The sequence below is a fragment of the Manis pentadactyla genome, chromosome 1, assembly GCF_030020395.1.
Source record: "Manis pentadactyla isolate mManPen7 chromosome 1, mManPen7.hap1, whole genome shotgun sequence".
Taxonomy (NCBI): Eukaryota; Metazoa; Chordata; class Mammalia; order Pholidota; family Manidae; genus Manis; species Manis pentadactyla.
In genome coordinates, this window is record NC_080019.1 from 200,401,610 (window position 1) to 200,412,010 (window position 10,401).

The following is a 10,401-nucleotide window of genomic DNA, read 5'->3' on the forward strand; positions in this document are numbered from 1 at the left end:
AGCGGCAACTAAGTGTGGCTGACAAGTGCTGTTTTAAGCTTTGATTGGTAAAAAGCCACGTGCCTCAAGGACCCATTCCCAGCGTATCTGTGTGTTGTCCCCGTGGTGGGATAGGGACAGTTAGCTGGTACCTGCCCAGCCCTTGGGACAGGGCCCTGCTCCCTAACCTGGTGAAGGCGCACCAGTGCAGCCTCCCTGCGGAGAAGCGGGCACAGTGGGAGTTGCAGCGGTATTGCCTTTGATGTTGTGCCAGCAGAGGGGCCAGGCTACTTCATGGAATTGCCCATGCTGGCCGTGCATCTCGGCCCTGGTGAAGTGATATGACTGAGGCTGAGTGGTGGCCTGGATTTAAAAGCAGACTCACATTGAAAGCTTAGCTCATGCATCCTTAGCTGGGAATGCTTCCTGGAGTCCAAATCTCCCCTTACCATAACAGACAGGACCTGAAAGCCCTGGTGCCCAGTGAGAGCTGGGTAAGTGGCGGCTTTCTGGTTGGCTCATTGTAACCGTCCTCTCCTGCAAGAGACTCCTGCTCCTTAGTGCCTTGTGAATTTGGAGGATTCCGTGCTACACCTGGAATGCTCTGGAAGGTCTGTGTGGGAGTGTGAACTGCATTTAGGTCAGCTGCCTTTGAGGCCCAGGGCCCAGGAGACCTGGTTGAAACGCCCACGCTGCTGCCCACAGCTGTGGCTTTGGGCTGCGGCCTCTGCACTATGGCGCAGTTCCCCTTCAGCACTTCAGAGGAGGGACTTCTCCAGTGTTCTCCCAGTGCCTCGGGGCCCTACCTGGGCCCCACGTGTGCCGAAGACTGCTTTGGGCTTTGAGTAAAATTGCTCTGGTTGACTTTCAACTAGTATTTCTCTTGGGAACATAGACTGTTTTAATTATAGCTAGGTTTATTTCTAACCACTGATCTCTCTCCCTTTCCTAAGTGACATAGTCCTTCTCTCCTGCCTGAGGGTTAGGGGCCAGGCAGGAATTGGAGTACGAGAGGAGAGGGTGCTGGGTGAGAGCGCAGAATTCTATGGCACTTGGGTGCGTGCATAGCACAGGTTGATGACCATCAGCGGTAATGGGAGGGGACTGCAACCCTCAAGACCAAGCCGCCAGGTGCTTGCTGTGCTGGCATCTCTGGGTTCTGGGGCTCATTGCTCCCTGGGCTGGCTGCACATGCCCTTTACAAGCTTAAGTAGAGATAGGTCAGGCTCAGAAGCGATGGACCGGAGGCAGACCGGGCTCTGGGTTTGCATCCTCGCTGTGCCGCGGGTCGCCTGCAGGGTGGCCTTGGACAGGTCTGCAGGTGGGTCACCCTGCCCTCCCCACTCACCCTCAGCCCTCAAGCCTGCTCCCTCCCATGCTGCCTCTAAGAGCAGGGACAAGACCCTTGGGAAGGCTTGAGTCAGTGCCAGCCGCTTCTAGTGTGAGCACACGTGCATCCTGCTTCCTCTTCCAGGTGGCCACAAAGCGGGCACAGGCCTGGTGCTACAGCAAAAACAACATTCCCTACTTCGAGACCAGCGCCAAGGAGGCCATCAATGTGGAGCAGGCGTTCCAGACGATCGCCCGGAATGCGCTTAAACAGGTGGGTCTGGGCAGCTCTCTGGCTCTCCCTGGTGGCTGACCAGTGGCCCAGCCCGTGTGTTTATCTGGGAAAATAATGACGTGTTCTGCTAAAGCTTCCAGAAATTCCACTTGTTTGTGAACAGCCTGAACAGGGCAGGAGCAGCGAAGACCTTGGTGGGGGCCTCTCGTTTGCCTGGGCGTGTTTATTCCCTTTCGTCTTACCGAGGCAGCCCTGGCCAGATTGCTCCTCCTGGGTGAGGGAGGGATAAACTTGACTTCGAATCCCGGCTCCATCATTAGATCTAGTTTTTATTACGTCTGGGCTTCCAGCTCATCTGTAAAAGGATAATGCTTGCTTTGCAGGCTGGTTGTCAAGATTAAACGGGACAGAGTTAGTATTGTCATCTCAAAATGGTTTTATTTGATCACCAGAGAAGTTAACCAGAATCCTAGGAATTTTATGCCTTGAATAAAATTTCCCTGCATTTTGCCTTTGTATTGTTTACCCAACTGTTCCCCCCAAAATGTCACTTCTTGTTGGCATGTGTGTGTTGAAGGCCCTTGCTGATTGAGCAGCTCTGCTGCGGTGGGGAGTTAAGGCAGTTCATGAGGCACCATCAGCTGTCTGTGGGAGTCGCCCCAGGGCTGGTGTGGGGGCTGGTGTGGGGGCCGGTCAGAGGTGAGGTGCATGTGTTGGGGGGTGCAGAGAGCATTTGAGGGGGCACATGGGGGCAGGGTGAGTTCTGCTTGCTCCGGGAAACTGGCTTTCTAGAAGGCGGTGGTTTGCAGCAGGACAGGGCTTCCAGACCTGTGGGCAGGGAGGTACTCAGGTTGGGGGCCTGTGCTGAATGTCCCATGATGACAGGGAACAGTCCTACCCAAAAAGGAATCGGTCCACCCAAAGTCCAGGAGAAACTCCGGTAGTGGGGAGGACCTGACCAGGCCACAGCCTGAGGCCCCGTTGCCTCTCCGTTCCCCGCTTCCCTCACCCTGGGTGAATGGCCTTGTGTTGGTTTTCCTAATGGAAGTGCACATGAGCCTGGAGAGGTGTGGTGTTGGGGGTTGTTTTCCCCATTCCCTGCTGACTGGCAGCACTGTTGGGCTTTTCCCTCTGAATAGCTGTCCCGTACCTTAGCGTAAGGCTTTTCTTTCTAGAGCGAGCCTGTCAGGGCTCAGGTCATCAGGGCTGGTGCCGGCCGGCCTCCCCATGGCAGTGGCAGGCCCTGTGCACACACAGCGCCGGCCTCAGGGTTTTCTCTGCTGTGGACACGGCGCTTGCTGGGCACCTGCCAGCTCTCACCAGCTTGGGTGCATTGAAACTAACTTCATCTGTGTTGCAGGGGAATTTCCTAACCCTGCTGTCCTTTTATATATATTCCTCAGCCATAGAAAAAGTAATTTTTTAGTCAAGTTTGTCATTTTAAATTTCTAGGTTTCCTGTGTCTAGATTACATGTCCAATTCAGATAGAAGTTACTTTAGCTTATGGCAGGAAATAGGGACTCACCTTTTCCTTTCAGAGGAATAGCCACTTGTTTCAAATACTAGTAGCTAATTAATTGTTCAGTAAACCATTTTTCCCACTTTGAAACATTACCTTTGTTGTAATTAATGTGCATGTGTATTGGGACCTGTGTTGGGTCTCCCCACTCTCTTTCTGCGAGCTATGTGTTCCCTGCCTGGACCGTCTCGATTGAGGGGTCGGGGCCACGGGGAGTGACCGCTTACAGGTTCAGGGGTTTCTTCTCAGGTTGAAGAAAGTATTCTGGAATTAGTGGGTACAGTCGCCCAACTTTGGGAGTATACTAAAAACCACAAAATAGTCAACTCTGTCATATACCTCAATAAAGCTTTTCTATTTTAAAATATGTATTCCTAGAGGTTTCCTAGAGAGCTTTTAGTGAATGGAAACATTGTCTGCTTTCTCTCCAAATCCTAGACCACTGTGGCACACAGGTGCTCAATGTTTAAGGGACGTTGTTATCCTCCCAGGAAGGAGGAAGCCACTCCTCAGGAGAAACATGAACTCAGCAAAAGGCCACTAAATGACCACGGGCCATCTCCTGTGATCTTGCACTACAGATGGTGGTAAAATTCGTCCACAGCTGGTTTCTGAGCATGCAGCATTTGTAGGCAAAACTCTCCTAAGCCTTTGAAAGGAAAAAAGGCTACCCATAACGTAAGTCCAGAAAAAAGTGGCAGATAAGGACCTGGAGGAATGTTTTGGGGCTGAGAGGACACTGGTGCTGGGCCCTAGCCCACTGCTGCTGCCTTGTGGAAATGCTAATTATGAGTTGCTATAAATCCAGGCCCTGTTAAAGTCTAAGCGATGGTGACTCTGTGGACCATACAGAAGGCATCTGTGAGCTAACTGTGGTCCCCAAGCCACCAGAGTGCCATCTGACGGAGAGCGTGAGTCAACCTCTGTCCTGCCTGCCTGGGGTCAAAGGCTGCCCTTTCTGCTGTTTCTTTCTCAACCTCATCCTGGAGTCATCACAAAACCTATCCTCTTGCTCAGCCTTTGAGGACTGAGCACCTTCTCCCAGAGCCCTCCCTTCATGGCCAGAGCTGAGCAGGGCCCTGCCCCCCATCCCCGTGCCCTGAGTAACAAACCTTCCCTCTCTCTGCCCAGGAAACGGAGGTGGAGCTGTACAATGAATTCCCTGAACCTATCAAACTGGACAAGAATGACCGGGCCAAGGCCTCAGCGGAGAGCTGCAGCTGCTGAAGGGGCAGGGAGAGCAGGAGCAGAGTCCCTCACAGACCACGAACACACCAGGCCTTCCAACACAAGCCCCTCTTCCCTTCCAGACAAAACATAGAGTGCTCTCTCACAGCCAGCTGCCAAAAGAAACCCCCCCACACACACATACACACACACACACACACAGATCTGACACAAGCAGACTCCCTCCCAGGCCTGCGATGGCTCTGCTGGGGTCTGCCCACCCACCACACCAGCCCTCGTATGGAGCAGGACGGGCCAGCTATAGAAATTGTTCTGGTGTGGAGTCGGCATCAGAAGCTTATTCTTTTTGTCCACTGGAGAGAGAGAACTGTTTACAGTTAATCTGTGTTGAATTAGTTATCTGATTTTTTTTTTTTAACGGTCTTGTGGTCTTCTTACCCCCCACCCCTACCCCGTGAAGGCTGCCACTTGGGAAGGCTGATGGCCCGTGCTTCGTTACAGGCTCACACCCAGTCTGATCAGGCTGAGTTTTGTATGTATCTGTTAATGCTTGTTACTTTTAACTAATCAGATCTTTTTACAGTATCCATTTATTATGTAATGCTTCTTAGAAAAGAATCTTATAGTACATGTTAATATATGCAACCAATTAAAAATGTATAAATTAGTGTAAGAAATTCTTGGACTATGTGTTTAAGTCCTGTAATGCAGGTGTGTAAGATGGAGGGTTGGTTGAACCCTATCTGGATTGCAGAGTGTTAGCAACTCAGAATTCAGAACTCCAGCTAGAGGCAGTATTCTGTATAGTAGACACAAGAATTATGTGCGCCTTTTATCAAAGACTTAAGAGCCAAAAGCTTTTCATCTCTCCAGGAGGAAAACTGTCTAGTTCCCTTCTGTGTCTAAATTTTCCAAAAGGTTGATTTGCATAATACAGTGGTGTGTGCAATGGATAAATGGCTGTTGTTTCAGAACTTAAAATTCTCGTTTTTCCTCTTTTTTTTCCATTATGCTCCACACTTCAAAACTCTCCCATTAGATCATCATCCTACTTCTAAGAGGGAAAGGAAAATCCTAACAGACATGTCCTAGTGATTTTACCTTTGTTCTAGAAGGCGCTCCTTTTCAGGGTTGTGGTCTCCTTAGGTTAGCAAACCTTTTCTCCTTTTCCCCACCAGCTGCCCAGTATCGCCCATCATCAGCTAACCTGTTTCTTTGGTTGGAGCCTCCCCAGAACCTGCCCCTGCCTTGTAGCTTGCTTCACGGAGCACTCCCCTTTTTCAAAGGACTACATTCTAGGGTGTGGGCCGAGTTCTTCTGTAAAGAGACGAACGTGATGCCAATAAAATGTAACAAGAACAAAGATCCTCCACCTTTGCCCTGTCTTTTTTCCTCCTTCCAGACCCTTGGCTCAGTAGAGCCCATGGTAGCCAATCCCAGCCATGGCTTCATCAGGCAGGCGAGCTCCATAGCCAGGCCCATGTGGGGCTGTGAGGCCACAAGGCCTTCTTGCAGCCAGCCCTGCACTACCTGTCCCTAGATGTGTTTTCATTTTTGTTTTTTTAATCATGGTATTGGTGGGTAGGAACCCTGAGTGGTGAGAGCATCGTCCCTCCGGAGGAGTCACCACCACTGCTGGTGGCCTGTGCACTGTGCACAGCCTGTCGGTTCAAGTAGGGGTTTTCTGTGGTGGTTTTTCCTTTGTGTTTGGTTTTCCAATTGGCATGATCCCTGCTGGCTAGATATCACATAGTTCTGGATTTCTGATTTTTCACAGGAGAGGAAGATTTGGCAGCAGGGGCCCTGTGTTCGACATTTCTGAGCCACCAGCTCAACTAAACAGATGACAAATAGATCAAAGTTTATAAAATACATAAAATGCTCCAGTCAGTGGGTCAGTGTAGGTCTAGCTTTGGAGCCCATTAAGCTGTGCTTTTCCACACCCCCACTGGTTAGCCGCCTCTGTTGGTCTCTTTCCTCATGCCTGCTCTTGGCTTGTAGTTCATGTGTTAAAAGTAACCTTCATAGACACTCACAACTGCAGCTCTACTGTGGCTGCTGTGCTGGCTTAATTCTGATCCCAGTGCCTGGGCTGCCTACTCGGTGCTGTATTTGGCCTCCAGAGAAGCAGAGTCCTCTTTGACGTGGGGCCCAGTGACTGCACCATGGCTTGTGGGGCCCGTGTGATGCTCTCACCTCTGCAAACCAGTTTATTCTTCCTCAAGTCATGTTCTTCTGGTCCTAACCTTGAATGTGACATGGAAATGGATCTTGACCTCTGGTCTCAGCCATCATACGAAAACTGATGATCATTCTGAGATAGACCTGCTTTATATTGAGATGAGTCTGAATTGAACCTTAAGAGTGACCAGCCACAGCTTGCCTGACTTTTAAACTTGACCTTGAGCTGACTTTGCTTCTGACCTTCTCCCTCATCTTGTCAGTCACAATCACCCTAAACCTTGTCCCTGTTGAAGTGATCTTGAATCTGACCCATATGACTAATCATAATCGTGACTTCGGAGTTAACATTGAACCCAACTATGACAGCCTTAATCTCCAAGCTGGAACTAAGTCTAATATCCATTTATCTGGCTGACCTTGATTTCATCTTACATACTTAAAGTCTTACACACTGTGTCCATCCAGATTTGGTTTATCCACAGTAAAAAATAATGGCTGAGACTGAACTCTGCTCTAATAAAGTATGTTTCCATAGCCTTATTTAGACTGACCCTAAGTATGTGCTTTTGAGAATAATGGGATCCAGTTTTTTTGCATTAGTGTGGATTCTCTGTAATAAGTTCATTTGAATTTATTCTGCCTCCCAGTAAGAATGTGAATTGAGGTGAATGTATGTTGCTGAGTTTAACATTTATCTTAATTTGCTCTAACAAAAATTAAGTTACTTTTGAAACGAGTGTCTGGGAATTGGTTTGTGGCATAATACAAATTTGCTGCCACGGTGTGACCCGAATCACTCTGTCTTGCAGTATGGGTGTGTCGCTGTGCTTGCTTTCATCTCAGTTCACTCCCACAAGCTCTAAGGCCTGTGGGATGGAGTTCGTTGCACTAACAAACTTAACTTCTTGTCCAAGGTCCCATTCAGATGGATCCTAATTCCTCCTACCTCTCAGTAAAACAATGCCTTTGTTAACACCAGCAGTAGTAAGGTTTTACCTTTGAGAAGAGAGACTAAGTTGGTTTGCTCCAATGTGCATGTCAGTAGTACGAGACTGAAGCTAATTCTTACTTCACAGTAAGAATGGCTGTAGCACTGCTTATGCCACCTCAGTTTACCCTAACACAGATTCTTTGCATTGCCACTAAATAGACTCACCCCAGTTGGCTCAAACTTTCACTAAGGGCTTCCTGTTGAGGTGAATATGTATTGCCAGGTTTATGTTCTTCTTGTTTCAAATCCTGACCCAGACCCTGGTTCTCCACCAGACAGTCAAAAAAGACCCATGGTTTTGCCCTGTCTGGTCTTGAAACTTGAACCACTTAACCTTCATCATGACCCCAAAGAACTTCCTATACCTCACATTACCCTTAACAGAATCTTGGCTGTGAAATGATCTTGACACTCTTAAATCTGATCACCTTAAACCTGACCACGTCTCACCCTGACTTTTAATTTGACCCTGAACCCAACCCACATCCTAATTCTGACCACGTCTCATCCCAATTTTAGTAGAGCTTGTAGATTACCTAAAAGTGGAGCTTTATGCCTGCCACTGCACCCCCAGCAGGGATCTGGCCAGTGCCAATCCAGGAGTGACCTGGAGTGTACCGCTGGCCCACACCCCAGGCCCCCAGGACAGTCTTCACTGGTGTCCATCCAGGAGCCCCTCCAGCCACACACCCCAGACCACACTCTGGGAGTCCCTGCACTGGAACATGCCCATTCATTCATGCTCACTCAGCTAAAGCCACCAGGCACTTAATAGTCCACACAGGGGTTGTCCTACACAAGGCCAATCCTTCAAGACTGGGAGAGGTATCCCTTTCGACTAACTTACAGAATCAAGTACAGAAAGTCAAACAATATGAGTAGACAGAGGAATATGCTCCAAATGACAGAATAAGACAAAACTTGAAATGGAGTTAACCAATCTCCCTGATTAGGAATTCAAAGCAACGCTTAATAAAGATGTTCGCTGGACTTGAGAGAAGAATACAGGAGCTCAGGGAGGACTTCAATAAAGAGAAAATATAAAAAAGAAAACCCTGATGAACACAAAAAGTAAAATAAAAATATAGTAGAGGGAATGAACAGCAGATGGAGGATGCAGAAGTGACTTCGAAGACAGAGTATTGGAAAACACTCAAGCTAAACAACAGAAAAGAGTAGATCCATGGGTCCGAGATGGTGGCACAGGGAGAGCCAGAGATCACCTCCCAAGTACACACCAAGTCAACACACAGCAGCTGATCCCGAGGAGGGACTGTAGCCTGAATGAACACCTTCTGCACAAAAAGGGAGAAAAGACCACATAAAATATGGCAGGAGAGACAGGGGCACAATAATAGAGGGAGTGCAGACTCACCTACCCCGGGGTACAGAAAAGAAACTGCCTTTTGGAGGAGTTGAACCCAATTACCAAACAGCAGGGGAACTGCTGGAACTCTCTGGGACCAGATGTGCTGGTGCGTGACACTGTTTACACTCCCCACGGACACTAACAGAGCAGACAGAAGCAAGGTCAGGGTGAGCAGACATGACAGAGGCGGCCTCCCACCTACACCCAAACGTGCGTGTCAAGAGACCTGCAGGCCCACCAAGGTGGTACTAATGCAGCACTACTGCAGATTCACCCAGCCTGCACCCCTTCCATTCCTCGCTGCCCTGTCTGCACAGCCCAAGCCCAGTGAAAACCTGAGAGACCCCCAGATTTCACCATTCATCCCCAGCTGCTCCATTAGCATAGCCAGGCCAGTGCCTATCCGGTAGACCCTGGACCCTGTGCTCCCACCCGCAGTCTCCCTACCAAAGAGGCCCCAGCTCATTGCTCACCCAGGAGATGCCCCAGACTGTGCCCTTTCAATAGCCACCCTGCCAGGACAGCCTCATCTGGCAACCACACAGGAAACCCCTGGCCCATGCCCTGGTAGCCCCACTCAGGACATCTCAGCCCACAGTCAGCCAGCCAGCCAAAACTGCCAGACAAATGCAGCCTAGCAAGATTACATTACACAAGTCCACTCCTTCAAAATAGAGGTTGCCCTTTCACATAACTTATAAAAACATAAAGTCAAACTGACACCCAGGAAAATGCTTAAAACAAAATTTCACATAACTAAATGAAACAAGTAGTTTGAATGATAGAGTTTAACAGTTATATAGTTTGCTCACTAGATTTAAGAGTGGAGGAACTCAGAATTCTACAAAGATTTAAAAAAATATATAAAAGAACCAGAGATAAGGGATACAATCAATGAGAAATAGAGGGCATCAACAGCATCAACAGACTGCAGAAGAATGGGTCAACCATTTGGAAGACAGTAATGGGAAGCAAGCTGGACAGTAGAAAGCTAAACAGTAAAGGAAAAAGAATAAAGAGAAATAGGATAGGTTGAGAGAGCTCTGGGGCAACATCAAAGTCCTAATGTTTGTATTATAGGAGACACAGAAGGAGAAGGGAGAAATAGGGGTGGAAAACTTATTTAAAGAAAGAATAGCTGGAAACTTCCCTAACCTAGGGAAGGAAACAGACACCCAGGTCCAGGAAACACAAAGAGCCCCATACAAGATGAACCCAAGGAGGTCCACACCAAGACATCAGAATTAAAATGTCAGAGATCAAAGACAATCTTAAAAGCAGTAAGAGAAAGGCAATGAGTTACTTCTGAGGGAAACCCCATAAGACTATCAGCTGATTTTTAAGCAGAAACTCTACAGGCCTGAAGGGAGCGACATGAAGTGCTGAAAGAGGAAAATCCTACAGCCAAGAATACTCTACCCAGCAAGGTTATCATTCAGAATTGAAGGAGAGATAAAGATCTTCTCGGATAAACACAGTGTAAAGGCATTTACCACCACAAAACCAGCCTTACAAGAAATGTTAAAAAAGAGGAAAAGGAAGACCACAACTAGAAGCAAGGAAATTATATATTTCACTGGCAAAAGCAACACCAAAGGTAACAGAC

The 10,401-nt window shown here is 48.4% G+C and overlaps 1 protein-coding gene across 1 annotated transcript in view; it reads left to right on the forward strand.

The window, feature by feature from the left end:
* The window catches only part of RAB7A (RAB7A, member RAS oncogene family), an 82,302-nt gene extending 76,686 nt beyond the window's left edge, over positions 1 to 5,616 (forward strand). Inside the window, exons 5-6 of the mRNA XM_036911542.2 lie at positions 1,454 to 1,582; positions 4,195 to 5,616. Of these exons, the coding sequence (XP_036767437.1) occupies positions 1,454 to 1,582; positions 4,195 to 4,290 (225 nt within the window). The 3' untranslated portion in view covers positions 4,291 to 5,616. The remainder of the gene's footprint in view (positions 1 to 1,453; positions 1,583 to 4,194) is intronic.
* Positions 5,617 to 10,401: the final 4,785 nt, after the last annotated feature.